The 27,959-nt window shown below is 48.3% G+C and overlaps 1 protein-coding gene across 3 annotated transcripts in view; it reads right to left on the bottom strand.

Annotated features, from left to right (window-relative positions):
• The window catches only part of CACNA1H (calcium voltage-gated channel subunit alpha1 H), a 253,542-nt gene extending 235,284 nt beyond the window's left edge, over positions 1-18,258 (bottom strand). For 2 of the 3 annotated variants that reach the window (XM_075768012.1, XM_075768014.1), the window contains exons 1-2: positions 17,892-18,257; positions 17,351-17,636 (exon numbers count right to left, since the gene is read on the bottom strand). In XM_075768012.1, coding sequence (XP_075624127.1) covers positions 17,351-17,621 — 271 coding nt within the window. In that variant the 5' untranslated portion in view covers positions 17,622-17,636; positions 17,892-18,257. Of the gene's footprint in view, positions 1-17,350; positions 17,637-17,891 lie in introns of all 3 variants that reach the window. The other variant, XM_075768013.1, reaches the window with a different exon arrangement.
• Positions 18,259-27,959: the final 9,701 nt, after the last annotated feature.

The raw sequence follows: 27,959 nt of genomic DNA, 5'->3' as shown, positions 1-27,959 counted from the left end.
TTACTGCCTTCATGAGCACAAGCCCTGCCCACCCTGGGACCCAAATGTGCAGCCTTGGCCCATGCCATGGTGACACCTCACTCTTCTCATCAGTTCTGCTCTTCCCAGGTCCTTGCAGACCAGAGTCAGAAGGCATAAGGACCATTCCTGAGCAAACTGAAACCACCTGCCGTGTGTAACCCACGGCACTGCGGTGCAATTACAGGGTGTCTAACAAGAAGCATTTTCTTCCCTTGTAGAGCTCCTAAAATTACCAATTTCATGGTTGATTTTTCTCTCTGCTCATTTCTGCCTGTAACTCTCACCCCCCCCATGCTTCCCTGCTCCCTGGTGAGAGGGTACACTGCAGCAGGGACGTTCAGGGGTTCGAAGAGCTGCCTGGAGCCTTGCAATGGGACACATGTCACTGGTTGTGTGCATCCCAGAGCAGGAGTAACTTCCTTCCAAGTGTAGCAGAGACATGTGAGTGCCATGCACACACAGGAACGGCATCTGCAGAGCCAGCGCAGGATCCCTGGAGCATGAGATCAGTAACTGCAGGCACGGGGGTCTGAAGACACCTGATGCTGCACTTAACCTGCCATTCACTGCACCACGCCTCGGAAACACAGCCAGCTCAACACCAAAGTCCAGCCACTTCCCAGACATTCTTCATGGTCCTTAGAGCCAAGATGTTCCTCCAAATCACTGGCCTTATGGAACCCTCTATGAGGGCGGTGAGACACTGGAACAGGTTGCCCAGAGAAGCTGTGGATGCCCCATCCCTGGAAGTGTTCAAGGCCAGGTTGGATGGGGCTTTGGGCAACCTGGTCTAGTGGAGGGTGTCCCTGCCCATGGCAGGGGGAAGGAACTAGACAGGCTTTTAAGGTCCCTTCCCACCCAAACCATCCTATGATTCTACAAAAACTCCTTTCCAAGCAGGATGCATTTTAACTCAAGGGAAGAGGATGAGTCCTATAAGAAGCTCCTAAGCTGCCATGCAGTTATTTGGTTAAGGTTTTACTCTCTAGGCCTGATCCCCAAGGGCCTGAGAGGTATTTTACACCCCTTTAGCAATGGACTGATGAATTTCCATGGCTGTATTTCCACCCACATGACAGTCCTTCCATTTTGGTACCTACATATAAAAGGCATTGGCGCACATCAGTGACGCTTTGCCCAGCCAGTCCCCTCACCAGAACTGCAAGGTTTCACCACACCACTGTACATTTATTTTCTTGCTTCTACAAATACCAGACAAGGCCAGTAACAAGCACAGAGATGGAGCACCACAGTCTACGGCACAGCCTGGTGCTCTACCAGGACTCCAGGATACCAAACCCACATGCTTCACCTTTCGTAGCCTGTCTGCTCTTTGAATGAGACCTGAAAAACTGGAATCGCATTAATCTCAACATCACATATTCATTTTTGGCCAACAAGCATCTATTTGGCCGGTGGGGAACAGGTCTGATCAATCCTGTGCTGATTTCTCACGTCAGGTTAGTTTTTATTTAATGATATGGCTCTCTGAAGTCATATATCTCCGGCAGCCTCAGCTGAAGGAAACATAGCCTGATGTTTATAGTAACAAATCTAATAATCAAATACAGTCTGGTAAATGACAAACTGTTTATTTTCCCCTCACATGAGGAATTCTTATAAAGCTGCTGAAACATTCCATTTAAAAGTCATTTACATGGCGATGTGCTGGGTATCGTCATAAATCAGGGAAAACAGCCTCATGAATAATTTCAGACTAAAAATAATCCCAAACAGGAATCTTCTCTTCACACTTGAACTAAGGAACTTAAGACAAAAGGAGAGCCCTATTGATGGGAATTTTGAGACACAAGTTGAGCAGCACGTGCCAAGGGCTGGACGGATGCTTTCAGCTCCCGGGCCTGGTGGGATCACAGCAGACATTGGATTACTTACAACTTCCTTCGGGGCACCCGAGTGTGGGACCCCAGCCAAGCCTTCAGGGGAGAGACACACACAGGGAACAGATACAACACCCTAAGCTATGTCCATATCTTCATGACTAGTTCCACCAAAGGAATGCAGCTAGGTCAGCCTGAAGGTTTATCCACCTCCTGTCCTTGGCAGTGCAAACACAGAGAAAAAGAACATAAACCCAAGGGAAAGTAAAGCAATAACCTTCCCTGTATTCAGCAACCAGTGGGATCTCTTGATCCAAAGGTCAATAAAACAGAATGAAACTTCCTGACTTTACAAAAGAAGTACCAGATTCCTGCTATAAGTTGTTAAATATCACTTTACCAAGCAATGGCACCAGAGACATCCAATCTGTACGAGTACAGAGGTCCTGACCATACTCCAACTCCATGGATGTCCAGCAATATCTCAAGGGGGAGGTTCTGCTTCAAATTAAGCTCATGATGATCAGTAGCAGTTAATGTTAAAGCAGGTGCTTCCCATAAAAACTGCTGTAAAAGTAAGATCATGAGATCAGAATCGAGTCCCCATAAGTTTACTTCTAAATCTGGAAGTCCCTTTGGCAGCATGTCTGAAGCCTTCAGCTGGAGGACAACTGAACCCTCACAACATTTCACTTGAAATAATTCATGCACTTCCAGGAAAAAAAAGGGAAAAAACCACATTCCTTTCCCACCCTGCTTTAATTTGAAATATGTCAACAGGGAAAGCCAGCTGAAATCCCACACTTTCCCCAGATGGGCAGTGAGGTAATCGGTGGACGTCCGCCCATGTCAGACTTCAAATCCTATTTTCCTCCCTACACGTCATCTGTGGTTGCAACCTTCCCTGCGAGCTGGAGCACCCCTTTTGCAGCAGAGGTTTGACATCTAGTGGACAGACGGCTCCCAAGAAGCTGTCACTGCACTGCCAGGGGACATCAGTGCAAAGTCTCCCTCCCAGCAGGAGAGGACCCAAGGAGCAGTGGCTCACCAGGCACCCATGGAAAAACATGCAACAACCAGAGTGTTTATCCAGCCAAAAGAGGCCAAGCAGCACCAGAACTAGGAAGATCAAGCCAGGCTGGTGGGAGAGGTTACCCAGGTTCAGCACTGGCAGGAGATACAAGATCAAGGTAGGCGATGGTCAGACACCAAGCAAACACAAGAGCCGTACATGTCTATTTTCGAAGTGCCGTGAGCAAGCCACTGTCTCCCTCATGCCCAAGCAGCATTGCTAGGAAACTGGGGCACCCAAGGGGCTGCGTAGTCCCATCAGACCCGAGCGATTTGGGTCCAAAAATGGCAGCTCAGAAGAGTCACCTGTTATCAGCCAAAGACTGGTAGGAGCTGCTGGGTCTGTCCTGGGAGCTGCAGCATGACCTGGGCCACCAGCTTGTGAACTTGGGTAAACCAAAGCACTCACACTCACCAGAAAGGCAAACCAGACCCTGCCCACAGCCAGATGACTTTATTAGTTAATTTAGGCAATACTGCTCAGACACAGCATTATCCTCCTAAACTCCCCACAGCCCTTTGCAAACGTCATCTTGAAATAAATGGATCAGACTAAAGCAGCTTGGGATGGAAACTCAGACAGGCTCTGAATGAGCAGCTGAAGCTTTTGGAAGGCTCTCAGCTCTTCAGCCCTCCAGAAAGGGCAGCACGTCACAGCGTACCAGAGAAAGCAATGCCACAGGATACAACAGCAGCGCAGAGCCCGATAGATCTTGTTCTTCTTGGCAACGCTATTAAGCACAACAGGGCTGTGTGCCTTTTTAAGGATGCTGGTCCGGGCGTTATAAGGCAGAGAGCATCTAGTGGACATCTGGCCCCCTTGCTACGGTAGGTGAAATAATGGTTGTTTGGTAATGGATTGCACCAAGAGCCATTTGAAGTTGCAGAAAACCTGGACAGAATCCAACGTGAGATTGGATCAGAACACGCTGCTGGGGCCAAATGCATTCCTCGATGCACTAACATCTTTGGGGGAGGACACGTCTCCCTGTTTCATGGTCTGACGATAGGGAGCCCAGCGCGACCCCAGCCTCTGGCTAGGGCACATCATGCAAACAAGGAGTGATTGCTCTGGAACGAGACCTCTACGAGATCTGCAGCAGGGAAAAATTCAAGCCTCATTTCTTGGGACTTATTCACCACTGCCTGCTCCCAAACATACTGCTCTGTCAGCCCGTCGCTCCGTTTTGCTGATACCTTATCCTGTTTTGCATGATGTGCTTTTCTGCATGGTGACATTGCCTTGCCTGCCAAGGACACGCATGGGCGAAGGGAAGACTCAGCGATAAGGGAGTTTCAAAGGGCTCTCGGAAGGAGCTCGGAGGAGGCGAAGCGAGTGCCGCAGGCCTGACAGGGAAGACGCACAACTGTGTGTACGGAACAACAGACTCAGTTAAGTCTACAGACATCATAAGGCAACCTAATGTGGAACTGTATTGTCCGGGGAATGCTTCAGAGGAACCCCAGCATCCAGCTGTAGAGTCCCATATGTTTTGATAAGAGACAGTTAAAGGCACACTTCTATAAACACAAGTCACATTTTGTATAGATATGGGCTGTAAATGTTACGTTAAAATACCTCTATTGCCTTGAAGCCGATTCATGCTCTGCAACTGCCAAGGGGGAAAAAAAAAAAGGGAAAGAAAAGAAAAGTGAGCCCGGGATATTTCAGCCAGCTATCTGAAGTTATTTATAATAAACTCTGACTGAACTGAACACAACGGGCCAAAAGAGCAGAGGAAGCAGTGATGAAGGGTGGTAAAGCTCACACTGCAATCCATCACCCCTGCCGCAAAGCCGGTGTTCAAACAAGGCAACGGGTCTGGCTTCCATCAGGCAAAGCCAGGAAACGCAGGGTTAAGGCCAGCCTGAACTTGGTCCTTAAGTGACCCCCTGACATTACTCCTCAGGGACTCCAGCAGCACCAGTGCTTCGAGGGGATGACTTGTGCCCTTGGCTCTTCCCCAAGCAGAGGTTGCAGAAGGACTTGGGGATCCCGTTCATGACCCCCCCCTTTCCTCGCGCTGAGGGAGCATTGGGACACAGGTAAGACCACACCTGGCTGGTAAGCAAACGGCTCCATCCCACCCAACCGCATCTCCACCTTCAGCTCCTCACTGCTACAACCCGGTATTAGGACTGACATTAAACTGCAGCACTGACTCAGAGGTAGCCGAGGATATTTTATCCTACCAAATTTCTCTCCAACCTATGAAAGATCACAGGCTGCCAAGAAATGATGCCTCAGATGTAGCTCTCTTTTCTTGTGATGAGCTGGTGGCTTAAATCCATCCTTCAGCTAATACTGCTGCTGACATTGACCCATCCTGGAGAGCAGAGATGTGCTTTCAAACACGGCATTTAGAGCTAAACTGACAGCTTATCAGGACAAAGCGATACGGAGCAGGCAGGGGATTGATTTTGCCTAACTGATCCCTCCTGTCTCGCTTAAGGGCAAACTCCACAGCCCTTACCAAAATGAACAGTCCCACTGGGTCGCAACAGGACCATGGGAACACACCAATGCAATAGGAAACAACTGCCTTTCCATGGTGAAAGCTCCGTGCCCATGGAGTCCATGTGCAAAAACTGGTCTGAACAGCAACAGTAAAACACCAGATTAGCTCACAGCAAGATAGGACTGCTGACCCATGTAGCGTCCAGAGCTTTACACCATTTAGCTGAAGTTATACCCTTCCCTTTATCCATAAGCTCTGCCCATCCCTCCTCAAGCCAACAGAGGTTCTTCTGGAGCATCTGGAGAACACCAACCACATGCACTGCATGGCTTTATAAATTAGTCCTAATCTCTGGTACTCGTTTCGTAGATGAAGTTCTGATCTGTACATGTGGATATGAGATATTTTGAAGATGCTTCACAGGACGAATTGTAGGTGCCCAAGCCACAGCCTCTCCCCCACCTCCACCACTCATCTGCTGCACGACCTCTTGCAAGTCACCTCTTGCTCCTTGGTGCTGGTTTCCTTCTCACGTTCTGCAAGAAGCCAACTCACTCTCTCTGAAGCTCTCAAGCCCCAGATTGCCTCTTACTTTGAGCTCTGCGGCACTCGCAGCGGCTCTGGGCTCAGCCTAAGTGCTGGCCTGATGCAAACGCTAATAATGCAAATGGCAAATGGGCTCCATAATTGATTACCCATGCACACAAGAAGCAGCTCTGCGAGCTCCATCCCTTGACACGGGAAAGTCTAGTAGGTACTTGTCAAAACCTCAACAGAGCTACAAAAAAAAACCCCCAGCCATGACTCAGCAGGGCCTGGGAAATTTCAATGAGACACATGTTGTTTTTTTTTAAAAAAATTAAAATGTAAAAATAGAATAAATATAGCCTTAAGACCCTCCATTTTGCTTTGGCTGAGCATTGATTTTTTCCCAGTCACAGCACACCCTTGCTCTAGCAATGGGGTAAGATTTCAGTTCATCGTAATGGGGGCATCAAGCCGTAGGTTGCAGATGGAGCCATCAGAGCAGGACTCGCATATATGTGACAAACACTGAGACAGGGTCAGAAAAATGGGGTTAACCTATGACATGGGAGAAGAGCATCTGGCCAGCACCCCAACTATGAAATCCCTCTTTATCCCTCGCCCTCGCCTCAACAACAGTTACCTCCAACTCCAGCAGGTCCAGAGCTCCCCTTTTAAATACCAAATTATCCATTCACAAACAGGTTCATACTTAATAGTGAAAATGAGAAAATCTCCTCAAAGCCTGTATGAAATGTAGCATTTTTCCTGCCCAGAGCAGGTAAGTCCAGATCACACAGACACTAAAAACAGGCACTCTCACAAGTGAGCATTTTACCAATCCTCATCAGAAAAGCAAAGGACAACAGCACGCAGAAACTAAACCGACTTTTGCCTGGCCGAGCCATGCCCTCAGGAGCCGGCTGCAAAATGATGTGTGAGAACTTACCCAGCTTTCACTTTGTGCCTTGATTAGAGATTTAAGAGACCGTGGTGGTCAATCAAGCCCTTCACGAGTCTCTCTTTATGTAAAAGACACATGATTCAGCATCAAGTTAATTTTTACTGTTGCCTTATAAACCCCTGCGAGGTTGAGGTTTGCACTGGAGCAGCCAGGAGACCTGCACCAGCGGTTGTCACTGTAATAAAAGTGTTTACAGCACTGGCGTGTGCTTGAAATTACAGAAACAATATTCAGGATCCCCGATAAAGGGAAAACAACACAACCACGTGAGAAACAAAATGCCCTTCTGACTTCTGCTCTTTCTGACTTCTCTATCAACCAGTGTTGATTAGAGATTAAATTCAAATCTTTAGCGGGAAGAGAGGTGAAGCAAATCCCAGCACATTTACAGATGCAGCATTTACCAGTGCCCTTGGGAACAGATCCAAACCTCTTTCCTTGGGAGCCTATTTAACAGGACAGCAACCATCCCAGGGTTTGCTTCCCATCACTGGTGTCTCTCCCACCCATGCCCAGAAGCCCAAGTATGTTAAATATCGGCCTAGAAAAGTAAGATTCGGGAGAAATAGGTGACATTTTATTTATTTTTTTCCCTTCCTCAAGAGTTGCTCTGTACGGTTCAATCCTCCAGGCTATGAAATTCAATAAGCCGTAATGTTCCAATCGCTACAAGCCGCCTAGTCCCCGCCATGCCAAAGTAGCTCAGATTTAACAACAAAATTACAGCGTACGTTATACCATTACAGGCTCCGCACAAACACACTTACAAAAGGGCCTGGTAATAAGAGGTTGGGGATATACGTGTTCAGGGCTAAATCCTGCTCCTGGACTCATCAGCTTTGCTGGCATTGAAGTTACCTGACCTGGAACATGCGGCTAGAGAACAGGGTCTCTGCTTCTTTTCCACACCCAAAGTGATGCTTACCTCTACTCCTCCACAGGTGGAAACCCAAAGGCAATGACAAAGATCTCATAGGTTCAGTATTTCACCCCAGGAGTTCAATCAGCACCTCCAAGTCTGACAGCATCCTTATGGACAAACCCAACCAAGGAATAAACTCGCTTGCTATCAACCTCCATGAGAAAGGTTTTCATTCATTCAAAACCAAAGTGAAGTCTATTCTGCTAGAAACAACAGCATAGGTACACATTAAGGTAAGTAAAAACATATATGTATTAAGTATGTACACACAAATACTGCATTTCTGTGTTCTTCTGCTTTCCCATCAGCTGTGCCTGAAACCTAAGCCCAAAGAATTTCTATTTGTGCTACCAAAAACCACGGTTTGCTTTGTCTCCTGATGAGCTCTTTGTCCTTTCCTTTCCTTTCCCTCTGTCATCCCCAGTGAAGGAGGTGTCAGTTCGTGCTTTCTCTCCTTAACCACGTCAAGAAGCAGCCTGGGCTGCAGCTCCTCCGAGACCGGAACAGATCTCTACGCAAATACCTGCGTACCCATCGCAAATCTCAGAGGGTTTAATAGAACAACAAGAAAATCAAAACAAACGTGCGGGCAGGGAGGAGGGCGATGGGGATGAAAGAGTTTGGGTACGCCAAGCTTCGCAAGGGTCCCGGGGGATACTCCCCTCAAAACATCCCTGTTTGTAACGTTCATCCAACATCCCAGCTCTCCAGCCTTCCGGAACATAACAGATGTCCCAGACACCCTGTACCATAACTTGTGGTTTACTTTCTGCAGCAAGATCTACCAGAATATGAGATATTCAGGCAAATCCCCTTCTTACTTTGCACCACAAGGATGGAGGAGAGGGGCCAGGAGCAGTCACACTGCTTGAATTCACCCTCTGAAGGAACCGTGATCACAAATAGATGCACACACATACAAAGTCATCTTATTTCTCCGGATGGCTTTCGGAGGCACTGCTTCTGCGCAAAATTGCGAGATACTAGTAGCATTGTGAAAGCACACAATTTCCATCTGTCAATGGAAACGGGCAAAATTAGATCTCGAAGCTGCGCATTTAATCCATTGCCAAACTAGTCTGCCTGGTACAGTGCTCAGAACAGATTTTTATTAAGGGAAAGAAAGAGGAAAATTGTCTTTTACAGCTGCATCTTGTCAAAGCTTCCCTCCTCCACCCCCAGCCTGGCCAGCCAGCTCCGGAGTGACCGCTCTGATATTTCCCTGCGGCACGAGGCTGGGAACAGCCCTGGAAGCCCTGTACAGAGCTCATCAGCCTCTAATTCACTTCCAATTTGTCTCTATGCAGGCTGATGACTCCTAATTGCTGGTTCAGAAATACAGCACATACCCTGATGATTTTAAGTTGGTCTAAGTTATCTCAGAATTAACTATTAGGGGAGATCACGTAATAACTCTCCTCCCGTCCCAGGCAGCTACATATTCAGTTAAAAGTATCGTACTTAAAATCACAAGGTTGCTTCAGCAGTTGGATTAACGGATTGGACGCAAATGCCAGATGCTACCTTAAGAATTAAGGGCAAAATCTGAGCTCGAGTTCTCTTAAAACATCTGTGCAAACAGAGGTAACATATTTCTTGCATGAGTTTTAGCATTGGCGGCAAAGGTTGCTGCTGCACAGGTCAGATGCCCGGCTAGGTTGAATTCGGAGTGTGATGTGTGAGAAAAGACACACACACCTGTGTGTCTCTGGGTGTGAGGTCCACAGAGCCAAGGCTGCAACCCTGGGACTCCTCCTGATTTACACCAGCATAAGGAAATGACAGACCTACGTGCATAATCCAGCGGAACGCTAATCGGAGCTCTGTAAGTAGGCAGCTCGATGCTTCTTGTCTGCAGAAGCAATTTTTTTTAAAAAAAAAAAACACCAAACAAACAAGAAACAACAACACACAAACACACAGAGAAAAACATGATTCAGAGTTCATTCACTGTAAACTAACGTGGTCCCGGTTGCTCTAATGGAGTAACTCCAAACGTGTCATTTAGACGGAGCACGGCAAACAAAGCGGAGGTTTTGCTTCCAAGTAAGCCCGGGTGGATGCTGCTGACCGGCCCCGCGGGAGCCCATCCGAGCCCCAAAACACCAAGTAACAAAAGCTAAAGAAAAGGTAAGCTTAAACTCAATTAAAATAAATCTAAAACTCCTTCTGTATTTTAAAACAACTCACTAAAATACAGTAGAGTATCTTAGAGACAGCTGTATAATAATTCAGAAAATATCTATATCCAACTTGAGGTTATACTGCATAAAATTCATCTGTAACATAAAGAAGAGCTTAGCTATAGGCTCTGATCTTCTGCTCAGTGCAGTTCAACTTGTGTGATACGTTGTTTTACGTTGCGAAGGGATTTGCCATCTTAACAGGCTGGAAAAAAATACATATGGACTCAATACATAAACCAAACTTGTAAACAAACTGCAAATTGAAACTGCATTTATTGGTTCCCACCAGATTTGAGAGGTGAGACAACTGGAAAAACTTTACAAATTGGAGTCTGGGATGCATCTTGTAAATGCCTTGAAAAGTAGCAAATTAATTGCTCTGAAGGGTTATAAATTACAGTCTGAAAATAACAAGTAAATTGTAGATATTTCACAGAGATTACGAGTAATCTTCAGTAAAACCTGATGCAACAAGTTAGCATCTCTCAGTTTTTCACTGAAGGGGAATATCCAGCCCAGAACAATTGAAAAAAAAAAATTAGTAGAAAAGGAAAAGCACACACAAAGACATCCTAAAATAATTTAAATTACTTTCTTCAGTGAAACTATATGTATAGTAAATTTGGATATGTGGATGCAGACAGAGTTAACTTTGGAATCAATTGCCTTCTGTAGCAATAGAAGCACTACCTAGATTAAAGGGTGAGGAAGAACTAGGTAGGCAAAATTTTTCTAAGTGCATTTGTGAATTAAAGCTGCTCAGAGATACCTGCTGCAATCCTGACTTGCGACAATACTGAGATAAAGCCACATAACTGAGACGAGCTGCACATTCAGCTTGGAATTCAAACACAAATGCAAACAGAGCGCCAGGGGCTCCAACCACAGCCAGCGCTCAAGGGAAAGGCAGCAAGGCTGATCAGAACTGGGGCTGAGGAGGGGTTAAATATGATTCCATTTACTCAATATTTTATTCCATTAACATCAAAGATCTAATTTTATTTTCATTACTTATGCTTTTGATTTACTTTGTACACTTTTCCTCAGACGGACTTTTGTTGTTGTTGTTGTTATGAATCAACTTCATTTCATCAGACAGTTTCACATTTCCATTCTTCTACACCAGCATCATTTTTTTTTATTGTTTCCCTACAGTCACACTTCCGAACGCACCCAGGTATTACCACACACCGCCAGTCCTTGCTGCAAAGAGCTACGGCAAAACCTCATCTGCTTCAAAAGTATTTTTGTAATTAGCTAACCCTTTTTTTGTTGCAAAAGTCATTTCGAAAACAGGAGCCAAGCACCAACTAATGCCTGCTTGAGTTTGCAGAGAGCTTAACCCCGTGCTCTGAGCGACCAGCCACCCCCTGCCCACACTGGCGCTTAAATGACATTTCTCCTAAGTATGGCAGACTCCAGCAGCTTTGCCATAGGGCAGGGATTTCCAACACTGACCTACACTCCCAAGTTTGGCTAGAAGGCAGGGATAAAAGCGATTTCACAGAGGTAAAACCTCTGAGCAGTGCTTAAGGAATTCAGGGTGCAATACAGAGGTCAGAGATGATGGGGTTTGGTGGTGCCAGGGATGCAGGGACCACGACAAGATCACTTCTGTTGGTTTTAAAGACGAAACTCAGGGCTAAACTGTTGATTAGATGTATTGAGCCAACACAGAATGCTGAAATGAAAGGAGCTAACACACATGTGGACAACATATTTTTAGATGAGTTACAATTTACAAGACTTTTCTTCCTTATGTTTCCTAATTGCTTGTCATTCAGCAGGAGATGCTGCTGGGTGCACAGCACCTGCGCCTCTCACCAGATTCAGTGGGCGTCGAGGATGCTCAGCAGCTCCCAGGATGAGGCCAGAAATACATTTATTCGCTAACGGGTTTTTCCACAGCACGCTAAATATTTTAACTGCAATATTTATATTCGGAGATGACAAATTGTGATTCGGTCAAACCCTCCCATTGCACTTGTCAGGATACAGCCTAAATAAGAACAGATTAAAAGCAAAGGCTTTCTGATAAAGCTCCTCAAATCTGATACGTACTTATTATAGAGCAATCAAATGAAGTCTGTCAAACTGATAGAAGCCCAGACCAGTCACTGATACCCACACCTCCGTGTGTTTCAGTATAACCCCCCCCAAATCACAAATGGCAATGCTCCCACAGACGCGGGAGCCAGAACACATCAATTGTGCAGTAAAGAATGAAGAGAACTGCAAGCTTCGTGTCAGAGAACAATTTATAACCCCGCCGAGCAAACAGCTTAGCCCAGTATGAAGAACGGGGAGATGGAGTGAAGAGTAGAGCATTAGAAAGAGATCAGATACACTATTTTGCATGAAATACAGTTTTTTCACCATTAAGCAGACTTACAGACACCTATACAAGGGAGTGCTTGGAAATAACACACAGGATGTTATTGTGGACATTCGGTCTGCCCCAAAGTACTTGTAAGGGCAACTAGCAAGTGCTGCTAGGAGAAGCACTTCAGGAAAAAAAAAAATTAAAAAAATAAAAACCAGATTCGATGCAAGCAGAGACTCTACCCAAACAGGAGAACAGAGCCAAGTCCCACAGCAATCAGCTGGAACCAACAAGCTCTGTAGCCACTTGAAAAAATAAATCAGCGGAGGGTTTTTTCTGACTGAGGCACACAGAATTCAACCTATAATGAATCACTGAATGTTTTTATGAATCACTAAAAAAAACCAGCAAAGTTGCTCGAGCCTTATCAAAGCCACGCTGCAAAGCTGACACTCAATGCCGTGATGGAAAGCAGGTTTAATCGCCGCTGCGCGTTACGTCCCGGTTTACAGCCCGTTCCTCCAGCCAGCCGTACAGTAAAACCCCTCGCAGCGATGCAACGGACTGGCAACGAACACAAAGTCAGCATTCCTCCCCACCGCTCCACCTCAGGCACGTGGACGGCGCCGGTTGCCAATGGCCATCCCAGCCCATCGCTGGTTACGCACGCATCAACCAACGGGGGCCAGGAGCCGCGGCCAAACCCCCCCCCCCCCCGAGGTACAAGGACATCTAGGGATTGACAGAAAGTGACTCAACACTTCGTTCATCAAAGCGTTAGCAACACTAAAATAATATATTAAAGAAAACACCCGTCCGGATACAGGCACAGCTCCCTGTTTCTGTAGGGCCGTCAGTTTGCGGCAGCGCTTGGGCAGAGCCAGGAAAGGATCTTGCAGGATCGCAGAAGCCAAAATCTTGCTCTATACCACCCAACATACACACCGAGTACACAAAGTCCCACCCACAGACCTCTATAAATAAACCCACGTTAAGAGATCCAGGACTGAAGAAATAAATTAATTTGCCTTGATATACAATTGGAAACAAACTTAAAGTAAATCAGTAATAACAGAGGGAAAACACAATACAACTCGACAGCGAAAACTCAATTTCAACCATTGTCCGTATGGTAAGAACTATATTCAGGCTGTTTACTTGCTTTAAACTGTCACGTACAAGTGACTTTCCGGTTGAATTTGGGTTTGGAGGTAACCCTGGAGCTCGGAAGGTGACTCTCACGCTGGAGCCATCACTCTGGAAAGCTGAAGAATGACAGTACACAGCAAACAAAAGTCAACTGTGAAAAATCAGACCCAGAGCCAGTCCGAACACTTTCTGCTCCTGTAATTAAACTTTAATGAACAAAACTCTTTGATTATCGCTCCCACACCTGAAAATCAACTCCTTGCAGACCTTTTGCTTTCTGTTGTTTGAGAATTCGGAAGTCTGTTGGTTTTATTAATACAAAACCACGCAGACGCAGGGGGAGGGAGGCATGGGATTTTTTCCAGGTTGTTCTTAACATTCCCAAATGCAGCACAGCTATTAAAAACACAAATGTGCATCTACTACATCTGCCCACTCCCCCATTTTTCCTCCGATGCGCAACCCTTTGGGCAGACACGTGCCTTGGGCTAGGCAGGCTCCCGGCCCCGTAAGCTGATCCTCACCCCACCTGTCCCCCGAGAACCAGGCAACAGCTTTTTTTAGCTATTTCTAAGCCTGGCAGTAACCCCCTCTGCTCAAACCGCAGAAGCAAACCACGCTTTTGGCCCAGCCGCGGAGGATTTCCACCTGCTCCAGGCCACAGGTCTGGGCTATCTCTGCTACCGACAAATATTCAGAGCGGCCGGGTGGCTTTTGTGCTTCAAGCGATCTGGATTGACAGGGGGTTGCCAGGAGCCCTACGCGAGATGCACTCGACCGCACTCCCCGAACTGCAGTGGCATTTGGTTTTTTGGATGCTGATGCACCCAGGTCCGCGGCACAAACCCCGTGGCGCGGTGGGATGCAGCTCCCTGCCTCTGTCAGGAGCATCCCGTGGGACCATCCCCAAGAGCCAGACCCCGAATGTGCAGGATGAGACACCCTTGCTTTTCAAGGCACTCTGGACAGACGGATGGCTCCGTTCGCAGCCCGGGGGGCACAGGGGTGAAGTCTTTCTGCTTGGCGGCAGGGGGAAGCGTGTGCAAGTTTTGGAGCTGAACCACCACAGGGGAGACCTGTGGAGATGCACTCCCACACCGGGAAACGCTTGGGGAGCACAGGGAGATGAGGGACACAGGCACTGGGGGGGCATGGAGCGAGACCTTCTCCTCCCCCCGCCTTTGCCCCCCCAGATAAACCCCAAAGAAAGCAAAAATAACTCCCCCACCAAGAAAAAGCACCACTGAGAGAAAGGAGCTGCTTTTCAGAAGAGGTCAGTGCTTCCCAGGTGAGCAAGCACCTCAGCGATGCTCTTCAGACTCAGATTTTAAGAGACTTCACAGTCACGTCCCTTCCTTCTTAAGAGGGAGATTTTAAAGCAAACATAAAGCTCATTATCGTGATTTTTCGATTTATGCTTCTGGTTGGGCAGGAACAGTCACCAAAACTGCACAACTGGCCACAGACCACCTTTGTGTTGTTGCCACCTTCTCTTTCAAGTTACTCTTCCCCCGGGACAGGCACTTGGGAAATCTCAGCCCTTGTCACATCGATCCGCCCGCACTCCTCCTCAAGCCATGTCCCCTTCTAGCTGCTTTCCAAGTGTCCCAGCCCACGGTGGTGGCACTTGTCCCTGAGCCACCTGACCTCTGGCTGCCTGCGGTCCGACATGCACCCAGCACCACCTGGGCACAGCACCAGCTCCTGAGCAGGATGCACATCTCCTCGCTTTGAGGTTATTCAACACAGCTTCGTTAAGCAGCTGCAGAAATCACAACCACCAGCAACACAAGTGCTCTCGCCAAGAAACTTAAGAGTCAACACCAAAGGACTATTCTCGCTGCGATGCGTGGGACTGCTGATGACCGAGAGAAGGGGAAAAAAAATCCCAGCAAGGAGCTCGTCTCTATTGCTGCGATACGTCGTGAGCTTTGTTCTGCTACAACCAAAACATACCGGCTCTGACAGCAATAACACTACAACACAGGGCTTATGTAGTTTTATTAAATTTCTGCTTCACTATTAACCAACCGTCACAATTTCCATCTAATATTATGTCAAACGGGTAAGTTCTGCAAAGGAACTCGCTCTCCTGTGAATTCTTTGGAGAGATGCTGAAAGGCAAAATAAAAGCACAGCCTCAGCCTACAGCGGCACGAGCACACCTGAACCCTCTTCTACGCAAACCTCCCTCGTTCAGTGCCGATGCCACTTTGTTTTCCTCCTGCCGCGGGTTAATTTGCTGACAGTACCGGCTCTGGGGATGCCAAACCCACAGTGCCGCGTGGGAGAGCAAGACCCCACCAAAGCCGAAGGAGAAGGCTTCTCCCTCCCGCCTGCCCCCAAAGTTTTGAAACGCGATAACCTGCTTTAAGGGAAGAGATCTGCCTTGACTCACTCTCAGCTGTAACAAGAACAGTGCCCTCGCCAAGCCCCTCCAGGACTGGGTATATCACTTTTTTGTTATGGAACCATCATCTACATTTAATATTTACACGGCTAAAGCATCACTGTGGAGATCAACTACTTGTTTACTTCTCCCTTCCATCCACACACGTATAGGAGCCTGGTTCACCCCTCACAACGGTGTAAAGCAGAAATAGCTCTGCAAAAGTCAATAGCATGTGTAAACATAGTTTAAACAAGAGGAGACCCAAGGCCATAAAAATTGTGGGGTTTCCCTCCAAGTATTTCTCCTAATAACAGGCCGAGGCAGTATTCTGGGGAGGATTGTGCAATTCCTCCCAACGACAATACTCAACTTGGTGGTGTTGCTGAGGAAAACAGTGATCTCAGATACACATGGGTTTCTTTGGTTAACTGAAGCGAGATCAATAATAACCGTATTAATAAGTAATGCTTTTAATAGCAGTGGCAGGATATAGGCAGTAAACTACAGGCAGGTATCAGGGATAGGTAAAAGCATTAATTATCTGTACAATGTCAATGCTTTGGAGCTGACGTGCAGAGCAAAGCTAAAAGCTCACTTTCTTAAGATTATCAAGACAGACTGACAACTCTCTGCTTGCACACAAGCATTTTGGGTAAAATTCAATTTTCTGGATGTCACAACCGAGAGGAACACACTGCTCTTTTTCATTTAACATTAATAAAAAGGATAAAGGACACAGGGGAGGGGGGGGAGATTTAGAGGCTTGACTGTCCTCTTCCTTCCCTGCCTGCAAGTTGCAAAAAGAACAAAAGCAAAGGGGAGTTTTTGGACCTGAGGCGAGCGAGGCATGTGCCTTTCCCAAACCAACTCAAACCCACTCCATCTTCCTGCGACTAGAAAGCGCACATGCACTCCGAGCTCTCTTATATAAACAGCAAGAGGGTCAGTGCCTGTCTGAAATTCCCCACTGTGTCTAAAATAAATACCAGGTTGTCTTTAAACTCTGCTCCTTCCCGCCCCACTGAGAGAGAAGTGAAGTTGAGGGTTTTTTCCCCTCTGTGGGTCCTGGGGGGCTGCGGCTCAGCATCCTCCGCCACCCTGCGATGCCGAGGCCGGGCACCACGTCCAGCCACCCCGTCCCTCTCGCTCCCACACCGGACGGTTGGATGATGCTGATGGAGCCGAGGGGACCTTGGCATGCGTGTCCCTGACTGAGGCCAGCAGGATGAGCACGGGGGGGGGGGGGGGATGTGCTCCCCTGCCTGTCCCACTCCTGCAAAGCCCCACATCCCCCTCCCCGAGGTTGGGGATCAGGACAGCACAGAGAGGGGGACCTCTGGGGACCCCGGGGGCTTTGTGGCATCCCCGTGCGCTGGACGGAGCCGTGAGCCCCCGGGACACAGAGCCCCAACGGGATGCTACGGCACAGGAGGGCTCCCGGAGCGGGGGGTGTCCCAACCGGCCGGGGGGTGCGGTGTCCCTGGGGGAAAGGATATGGGTTACAGACCAGCCTGAGGCACCAGCTGCGCGGGCGGGTGGTTTGCTTGAGGCAGAAGAAGGCGGTGGGTGCCAGCGCCGGGTAAGGCACCTGCTCCTCCTCCTCGGAGGCCAGGTCGGGCGGCGGGTCGCGGCCAGGGGAACCGCCGGGGCCGGAGCCGGCATCCTCCGGCGGCTGCTCAGCGGGGCGGCGCGGCGGCGTGGCGATGGGCACCCGCACCTCGCCGCCGGCCGGGCGCGGCAGCGGCTCTCGGCTCTCGCCATCAGTCATGGTAGCGGCCAGGACCTGCGGGGCAAGGGCAGGGGGTCAGGGGCGGCGGCCCCCCCGGCGGCGGGGCGCACCCCGGCGCGGCTCCCACCTGGCCCCGGCGCTCCAGCCGCAACAAAGACGGGCGATGGGGGTCGAGCCGCCTCCCGGGCGCGGCCGCTCCCGCCCCCCGAGGAAGCTGGGTCTCCCCCCTCCAGCCCCCGGGGTGTCCCCACCCACCTTCTCATTTTCGGCGATGGAAAATTGATGGGGGTGGGGGGGGGGGGGTCCTACCTTAGTTTAGCGGAGCGCGGTGTCCCCACGAGCATAGCCGTGCCTTCCAGTTCACATGGGACCAGGCAGCAATCGGGGCGCCGGGAGGCGGCGGATCTTTCCCCCCCAAACACACACCACCCCGTAAATCCAGCTGGGGGGGGGGGCTGGGGCTCGGCGTGCGGCGCCCGCCCGCGGGGATGGAGGAGGGCTGGGGAGGAGGAGGAGGAGGAAAGGTGGCGGCGGGGGCCCTTCCCGAGCCGTGCCGAGCCGAGCGGAGCCTCTCCCGACGGTAATCCCAAGGAGGGAGCAGGCAGCTCCGCAGCCGCTTTGCAAAGCTTCGCCCGTGCTTAACAGGAAACTTCGGATTTACCGGGGGAGGAGGGAGAGGAGAGGGGAGGAGAGAAGCGGAGGCGGAGGGGGCTGGGAGCGCGGCGGGGCAGGGCGGGGGCGGGCAGCCGGGAGGAGCCGGGGCAGCCCCGGGGGGTCGGGGGGGGGGCCGTGCGGACGGCCCCCACCCCCGGCCACGCTGCCCTCCCCCTGCCTTTGTTCAGGCTCCGGGCGATACGTGGCGAAGGGCAGGTCTCCCAGGCCCTCCCGGCGAGCCACCCTCACGAGTGGAAGGCGGCGGTGGGGGGGGACTGTGTGGAGGAAGGAGGTGGACACCCCCACCCAGGGCAGGCGGAAAGGACTTTGCAAAGCCGGGTTTGCCCCCCGCTCCCTGCCGCGGGGGATGCGCGACTCCACCTCCGCCGGGCTCCCCGCGGCCGTGCACCCCCAAAGAGAGAGATACCCCCACCCCCGGGGGCTCCAGCCGGGGCTGAGGGGGCGGGAGGGCCGGGCTGGCCCCGCACCCCCCCCCGCCCCGGAGCGCTGCCGCGTGGGAAGGCGCCCGGCGCCGCTCCCACGGGGGGGCTGGGAGGCTGCCACAGCCCCCTGGAAACCCCGCTTGCCACCAGGGCATTAATTCATTAGTTTTAATAAATAAATGTATAAGCCCAAGTTAGAGGTCGGAGCATTTTAATAAATAAAGATCGGCTCTTAAACTGCGGTGATTTTTAGCTGAGTAGCTAATCTTCTCAAGGGCTTAGCTTGGAGGGATCAGAATAAACAGATAATAGAAAGTTGTTACAGGCACCGTCCCCTTAAACTCTGCTTAGGAAGTGTTATTCTTCCAAGTTATTTTAAATTCTGTGAATTATATCTGAATGTAGTACAGGTGGAGGGGGGGAAAGAGAGATTAAAAAACGTTAGCTAGATACGTTCCCCTCAACTGGAATGTTTCAAAGAGTGAGTTCATTATATACCACCACATTCAATTTGCAAATGCAGTTCCCAATGCTATTCTTCATGGTTAATAACTGGGAATTGATTGAAAAGAGAGGTCATGCAGCTTTCAAACCAGAAAGAGCCGAGCCTAATGGGGCTAGTGAAGAGATGGTTTTACATACACACTTTCGATGGTTGTTTTATTAGATGTTTGCAGGTTGTGATTAACAGTATGTGGCAATTTTATTATTGAACAAACAATGCCTCTGACAAGCAGGGGACAGCCTGCAAAGCGAACGTGAACTGTGCAAAGAAGAGATTGCACTTGGAGTTTCCACACGTTTATACAAGCTAATTAGGGCAAATCATAAATAACTGTAGGAAGGGAAGATTTGTATGTGAGTTGGTGGAGCTCTCCTTGAGCAAACCGTCTTCCACTCATAAATTATCTTGCTCAGGAAAATGACCTTTACAGGAAGAAAAGGAGGTTTACTAAAATGGGAATCAGGAGGAGAGGCCAAGCCTCGAGAGCTGGTGACACCTCTTGACCCTCTCCCAAAGGCAGAAGCTACCCAGGCAATAAACTTTCCTCCATGCCTCCCCTCCAGCCCCGTGTCAGGAGAGCGGGATGCTGCTCCCATGATTAACAAATCCATCGTCAAAGCTCTTCCCCCACCAGCTGTCTGGAGCACCAGCTCCTGCCCTTCCCCAGGCTGGGTGGAAGCTCAAAGCTGTTGCGGGCTGCAGACATCCTTTCCGTAGCCAGACTGAGCACGGGGAGCCTGACATTTTCAAGGTCTTAACCTGTTGCCTGACGGAGAGTATTTAAAGTCAAGAGCCTTATTAATAAGCTCCATGCAACGATGGCGTCTGGAAAGGACTTTTACTGTAAAACGGAGGATTTTGAAGAATGGCGAGGAATAGGCCAAATCCTGACCCCAGTGGGGATTTTTGGCTCCTTCTGCAAAGGATCAGGATTAATTCCAAAGGTGGTCGTTATTGAAAAGAGACAACCTTTTGCTGGCAAGTATTTGCTTCCTCCCATAGTTCCTGCTTAACCTACATAGAGTGGTTGGAAAGAGTAGGCCAGATTCTGCTCCATTTACTCCAGATTTGTCTCTAGCTGACTGTACTGACAGCAGTATCACTTCTTTGGGTTTACACGAGTCAGAAGGATCTGGCCACAGCATTTCTGTCATTAATAAACCACCAGAAATTTTAAGATCAATACCAATCTGAGGATACACAGTATACCCTGAATGGGCATTTGGCTTGCAAAATCACAGCTGACATAATGGGATGTGTGATGCTCTTCGCTGGCCCTAATAAACTGTCCCCCGCTGGCACGCACCCAGGTATATTCCAGTCTGCATGCAAGGTGGAAAGGCTGGAGATCAGCCCCCAAATTGGCACATCTGCCCCCAAACTGTACAGCCTGGAGAGGAGAGCTGAGGTCCCTGTCCTGGGCTCACGAGTGAGGTGTGTGAGCATTGGGAGGGCAGCGGTGCTGGGTCCCGTCATGGGAGACATCACCAGGCCAAGGAAGCAGTCGGTGCTCACGGAGGTGGGAGCTCAGCACGGCAAACTCATGGGGCTTCTGAAGTTACCGAAGCCACAGTGGTTTCAACTGCTGAGAAACCAGATCTGCTCCCACCATGACAGCCAGTACATGGACTGAGGACACCTAACCTCATTTTCTGCCTGATCTTCCCCGTTTGATGTTATTTAGCACGTAACAGCCATTTGCAAACTGTCACAAAGACAAGATAGGACTTTACAAGAAAATCCCCAGTTGTCTTAGGTATTTTTCATAAAGCAGCCAAAATCTATTTAATATTCTTCCTCCAATCTTGCCTACAACCTCTCAAAGGCTGTAAACTTTCCAGCCACCCTGCTGAAGGAACAAGCAGCGTCTCCAGCCCTGCAGCCTGCCCAGCTCCGGGGAGGACGGCACGGTTCTCCTCCCAGCTGCTACGCCTTAAGCCAGGAGCAACCCAAAGGAGACCCACTGCCAAGGTGACACCCCACCAGGATTAAAAATCAATTTCTCAAGGTCACGGGTATGGTGAGAGCAGGACCAGGCATCCCTGCACGGCTCACACCCTGCTCGCTAGCGAGGCTCGAAGGGAAGCCTTTGCCAACATCTATAAAATGTGCTGGGTGTGCCATCATAGTGTACTGTCAGATGAAACCCAGACAGTAAATTAAGCGGCATAGCACAGCTTAATGCCCTAGTCTGTGATCGTACGTGATGCACAGCCTCTTCCCATAGAGATGCGAGGATCAGCTGGGGAGAAAAAAAAAAAAAAAATCCGATTTGACTTTTGGGGTTTGATGCTACAGCGTTTCCCAGGCTAAGATGAGATCAGTAGGTCAGCCCCATAGTTTAAAGCTTCTTTGTGTTTTTATGCCTGTTAAGCTGACCTCTGATATATGAAATCTGACAGAGGTGCTGAATACTTTATGTAATTTTTTTTTTTTTTACTGGATCTAATTCTAGCTGACTCAAATCTGGGTTTTTCTGATTGCAGAAAAACCTTCAAACAAGGAACAATCTAGCTAATAGTGCTTGCATAAATCATCCTCAAAATAATGAGTATCTGTGGAGTGAATTCATTTAGCTAAATAGATGGAGGACCACTTTAAAGTTATTTAGAAAGATTAACAAAAGAGAAGGGAAATGAAAAACAGATAATAAATTGACGAGAGAAGGGAAAAATTGTATTAGAAACAATGAATTTATAATAAATTCAAAATGTTAAGGAGAAATTTCCAAAAAAGGAGATTGGCACCATGGCAGTTTGGCTGTGCTGGTGCTAAAATGTATTTTTAATTAAAATATACAAATGTTAAAATGCATTTTAAAATAGTTAGATAAATAGGTCCCCAGCCAAAATTATATTTTTACTTTTATGACTTTCAAATTCACCAATAATTTTTCATTTCCTCAGTACAAGAAAACACTTATCTACTCCAGGGCTGGTTCCTCCATTGCAGTCAACATACCTTCCTCAACCACTGACTACAGAATGCCAAACTGCACGTGCCTCTGGGCAGATCGCAGTGCTTACTGCCTTCCCACATGGAATCTGCACCTTTTTTCTGAGGAAAACCCCAGTATTTTGCTCCTGCAGCCTTTCTTCTTCTCCTCTCATTTTTCCTTCCTCCCACCTCAATCATTCCCCTTCCTATTTTACCAGATGCGATCCCCCACCCTATTCCTTGGTCTAATATCCCCCACCGCTGCTTGGCCCTTTATTTAGGGGTGACATTGCAAGGTGCCTGCTATCCTGGTAGCAGCCCCGCAGGGAGCCCCCGCAAACATACTGGATTGTCCTGATGCGTTTTTGGTATCTCAGAGCCCCTACAACCGCTCTCCATCTGCGTTCCAGTGGCAGCAGCAGACACAGATTTTCTTTCCTTGCCTTCAGCAATTTAATGAGTGTTCCCTTCCCAGAAAGTCTCATACTAGGTCTTAATGCCATTATGGAACAATGTTTAGGTTGTCTGTAGCCAAGCCTGGAGAAATCCACCAAGACTCCACACAAGGAGTACAAAGGCTTTAAGCCCCATTTGAATCCTGGGAAAAACTGAGATGATGCCTCAATCAACATGATACTTTTGAGATGAAGTCTACCACTCATGTTTTATCCTCCAGAAAATCATCATTTTTCAGGAGAAAGCGTCCCTTAACAACTTTTGGCATTGCGTTAAAGCAGCACAAGGCTATCCATCTTCAAAACCCTTCACCCACCTTGCACTCTTTCTAGTCTCACGGCTGAATGTGCAGCGTTTCCAAATACATCACTGCATGAGTGTATTTCAAACCCACACATTTTGGACAGGCTCAAAAACTGCATTGTGCCTTCTCTCTTCTGTTGTGTTTGCCTCTTTGATTTATTTACTTCTTATATCATGTTTAGACTTGCTAAATATAAAAACTGTTCAAAATAACTGTGCAAAATATTCTCCAAGTCCTTGAGAAAAAAAAAAATACATTGCTCAGCTCTGCCTTCTCATGTTTTATAGCATGTTGTAAATAGAATATTTCCATAATAAATATTTGATAAAAATAATTTCCACGTGAAGTTAGTTCTAAGCCAACTGCCCCAGAAAGGCAGAAGAGGAGCTACCAGGTTGGCAGCAACATTCTGCGCATTTCTAAAAAAGTTCCCCAAACTTATTGGAAGAGACCACTTTGAGTGGGGAAGACAAGTTTGGTCTCCGCATTCCCCCTTTGCCTTACCTCCTCCTCATCTCCTCGATATGGACACCTGCTCAGCCAGAAGGAAGCAATGCCAAGGAGCCCAAGAGTTGCAGAGTCACGTCAAGCAAAGTCACGTCAGCTTATGGCTTGATAATTAATTTCCCTGCCTTCATATAACTTACCTCTTCTCTTTCACTCATGGACCTGTAGAGTGAAGCATCTCCAGGGAAGACCCTTAAGGGCAGGTTGTTGCCCCCTTGAAGTCCCTGGGACATGGCCCAAGCTGATGTTTGTAAGTAAGTTCATCTCTAAAGCTCAAAGGTCAACTTGAGCACCCGTGCACCACTTACCAGCGCCTTCCCAACACCTTTTCTAAGAATCGTGGAGGTGCCGGTGAGCCAGATTTCTTGACTGCATTTTGAATAACGCTGCTTGCAGCAAGAAATCACCGTGGCCGTGATTTCCCCAGCAAGAGCATTGCCTTTCACAGACCTGGAATTTCATGTGCTTTAATTTCACTGATTGCTCTGTAATTGTATTCAGTGAGAATGAGAGGAGTTTCACTTTTACAGGTGCCTGATACATTCCCACTTGTTTATTAGATGGGCAAGACAAGACAAAAATAATGAATTTTCAATTTGTTGCCAGTATCAAAAACGCTTTTGGTGGAGATCTAAAACCTGCACAAATCTGATTTCTTGCTGAAAATTTATGCCTCTTTTACTGAGAAGACAACAGAAAATTAAAGACAAATAAAATACAATTTAGCAAAAGAGGCATCAGAGCAGTTTTAAAATGAATTAAAATAAATTTTCTCATTTAAAGGACTTCACTGTAGGTCAGGCCCTTTCAGAGGTAAAATTATTCTAATTGATTATATTGTTGGTAAATGCATTTATGATGTGACAGAGTATTTGAAATCACTGAGGCAAACTGCTGATGGTGCAGATTAGCTAATTTACTGGACAAAATGACCTTTGTTGCACTAAGAACCAAATCTTATGGAGCAGAAGTCTTTTAAATAGCTGCTAATAGTTTAAATGAATTACCCAAGAAGATGATGTTGAAGAGCTGAATGTATAAGAGGACTTAACATAGTGGGGGATATATACAGAATATGTATGGGCTGAATACATTAGAGGATGCTTTGCATGAGAAATAACTTAATTTGGGACCACAGGCTTCTGCTGTTATGTGTCCATAGAGGGGAAACAAGCAGGCACCTCTTCTACATGCTAAATTGTTTGAAATTTCTCTTCCAACCTTCAAAGACAACTGTTGTACAGCAAATGCAAGGTAAGGGAGTGTACCCAAAGAAACAAAATATTGCTCTATATTGCATTGCTGCAGAGGTTTGGCTATCTCATAGGAAACTGTTCAGCTGGGACACGTGCAAGTAGCCCGAGGGATACACAAGCGTGGAGCTGCTGTGCTTTACTGGCCACTCTGCCCTGGGATGGTGCGGAGACGAGTGAAAGCTCACTCTAAATGCAACAGGAAGCAAAACCTGAGCAGTACTGCATCCTTCTCCAGTAGTAATTTCCTCATGCTATGAAAGTCATATAATGTTCTTTACACAATTTATTGTAAATCACTCATGGCTTGTTTAACACTCCGCTGATTTTATCTTGATTTATTGCATTGCCACCCTGCACGGCAAGGCAGCAGCCATGGCTTTATGGTCTTTAATCAAAGCCCAAACACCTGTGGTTCACAGCCCACAGCTGAGGGTTCCCATACCCGAAGTCCCTGCGTGACGCTCAGCATCCTGCGAGCCCACGTGCAGTGGACTGAGCCCAGAGCACCACATGGACACACACAGGGGTCAAGGTCAAGTGCTGCTCCGCTCCCCTCCTCCTTTTGCAGCCCACCGAGGTCCAGCACTGCCAGACCAACGCACTGAGGACCACACTGCACAGCCCTGGGATTCTGTCTCCCCATTGATTTGGGGGGGTCAGCAGCAAGCCCACTCACTCGTCTGCCCGCTCCTGTTATCCTTTACCTTATTGTTTTGTGGTGGCTCCTACAGATCTTGGGCGAGATCATGGTCCCGCAGCTCTCCGTTCTGTCGCTGGCACAGAGAGTCCATATTCCTCAAAGGGCTGACAGTCTGGTGAGGCAGAGATCAGGAAAACAAAAACATGAACATCCTCAGAGACACAACAACATTTTACACCCCAAAATTTACCTGGGGCCCACACAGGAAGCCTGTGGCAGAGCGAAGAGCAGATCCAGACTCCCCCAAGACTTAATTATAAAATTAGCATCTCCCTCCTTGGATATCAGGGCACTTTTTGCACAAAACAGTTGGCGCTGGCGACATCTGAGTGATCTCCAACTACTCCAAGGAGATGAGCAAAAGTAAGTATTGGACTACTGCAGACCCACGGAGAGCACCTGGAAGTCAGGAGAGCATCTTTTCCTCCCTTTCTGTGGGGCAGACGATGATACAAGACATAAGGAACAGCTGCCCGAAAGAATCCTTTCATCACTTCAGACAGCTAACAAAGCCAAAAATAAATATTTCAGCTTGGGCAGTATTTAAAAAGATTTTATTGCTGTAAAGCCGAAATTTCTGTCTATCAAAATCTCTTTACACAAACCAAGTTAAATGAGTAACTGGTTTAGAAACAGGCAGACCAAATGCACAAAAGTATAAACCATTCTCATGAAACTCTGTTAACTCCCCTCCCAAAAAATATATATAAAATAACGTGGACTGTGCCACCAGTCGTACTGCAGAGCTCTGTAGATGCCTGTCCAACTCCTTGCCCCACCAAGCACGTCTGGATGAAAGAGCCAGGGCTTGTCCCACGCCGAGCCCCCCCGTGAGGCTGCACCCCCGGGCGCTGCTGTAGTGCCCTGCTCCACGCACGCAAACCAGAGCGCGGTGGGACACGAGGAGCATGTTGGCTATTTTAATCCCAGGCAGTAGACACTGAACAGCTGCACGTGCTGGGCCCAGGCCAGGCGCAGTCACGTCCCCGTTTGCAAACCTTCCCTAAAACACCTGGCCTTCTCCTGCTGGGCCATGGCACCGTACGGGGCTGTGCCGGGATGGATGTCCAGCTCCACAGAGGGGTGCAGAGCTCTGCTGTCCTGTGAAGGGTGAAGGACACCCACTCTACATCATGTTCTCCAAGACCTGCAAACCCAGAAGATCTGACCGACAGCTGTAGAGGACAAACATGCAAGACAGAGTCAACATTATTTCTGCTCCCCAAACCCCAGGGTTTCCCAGGAAGATGCAGGCGAACACAGGTACAAGGTTGGATGGGAATCTTACATGGCCATAACATCCTGCTGCCACGAACTCTAGAGCTGATTTACACCCATGCAATGTGCAGACATGTCTGGCAGTCCTGTTGGAGATGCAGCTCCAAACCCCAGAGCTTTAAAGTTATGCCCAGGTAAAGCTCCTGAGAAAATCCAGAATTGCTATAGCCTTAGGGATGACATAGTTTTGCCATAAAGAAGCCTATGGACGACAAAACGGGCTCTGAAAGATCTCCCCATGTCTGCTGTCAACCAGCGTTTCCGTCAGTGTCACAAGCTGTTCACAGCAACAAGCTTTAGATAAGCAGGAACACAGATACACCCACACAGCCAGGCAAAGGTGTGCGCAGAGCATGTGTTTAAACAGCCGCGCTGCTTCCAGGGACCTGTGCTGCCCGCATCAAAGAGGGGCTGCTGGAAAAGGCACCAGCAGGTTTTAGCAACCGGAGAGCAAATACTCCACGCACCCCAGCTGAAATCTGTGCAACCGTCTCTTTGCTTTGCTACTCTTGATACTTAAGGAAATAGGAATTATTTAGGGTAATCCTAAAAGGGCAGGAGGATGTAAAATCCTCTTGCTGGGTAATTTAGAAGCAAATAGGGGAAAATGCTCCAGGGTCTCACTTATGGGGTAACCCTGTGATAGCCGTGTACAGACCAGTGGCACGCTGGAGTTTTCCATCACCCGTTTTCTGCATGTTGCAGGGCTCCAACAGATGTGGGGGACAGACACAGAACGGGAGATGAAGCTTAAAAAGACAGAGTATGCTTACAGCAGCAAGGCTGTGTCTAGCTCGAGTGGGAGCCATGCAGCTTAATCTGTATCAAAAATTTAGCAGGAGCACAAGTCTTCTGCAAACCAAAGACAACTGAATGTTAAAAGTCCAACCTGAGCTTACCTTTGCCCTTTCATTAGCTCTGTATGTGAAAATGTTCTTATTTATAGACCTATGGAGGCAGGCAAGTAAATAAAGGCGCAAACAAGCTAGAAGCAATAGGTTAAACATATCTGCAGGACAAAGAACAGCTTGGTGGGGGCAGCTAAACAGACATCAGGATGCACAGGAAAAAACATACTCCTGAGTAATACAGTCCAGAGGCACAACAGCACCGAGAGGAAGAGGCTGATTTGTGTGTTTAAATGCAGGGGTGCCATTTCAGCAAATGCACCCCAGCCTGTGAGCTGTCTGAGAAGCATTTGCTGCAGGTGGGTCTCTCTGGGCAGCTCTGTCCCTGGGGGACAATCAGGGACTTCTGGGCACCTTTCAGTCCATCTTACTGATGGTGTCACCTGAAGCTGCTTCAGCCTTCCTACAATGGGGCAGGCAAAGAGAAAC

Source organism: Balearica regulorum, chromosome 15, assembly GCF_011004875.1.
Source record: "Balearica regulorum gibbericeps isolate bBalReg1 chromosome 15, bBalReg1.pri, whole genome shotgun sequence".
In the NCBI taxonomy this organism is placed as follows: Eukaryota; Metazoa; Chordata; class Aves; order Gruiformes; family Gruidae; genus Balearica; species Balearica regulorum.
This window is presented reverse-complemented; position numbering and strand designations above follow the sequence as displayed.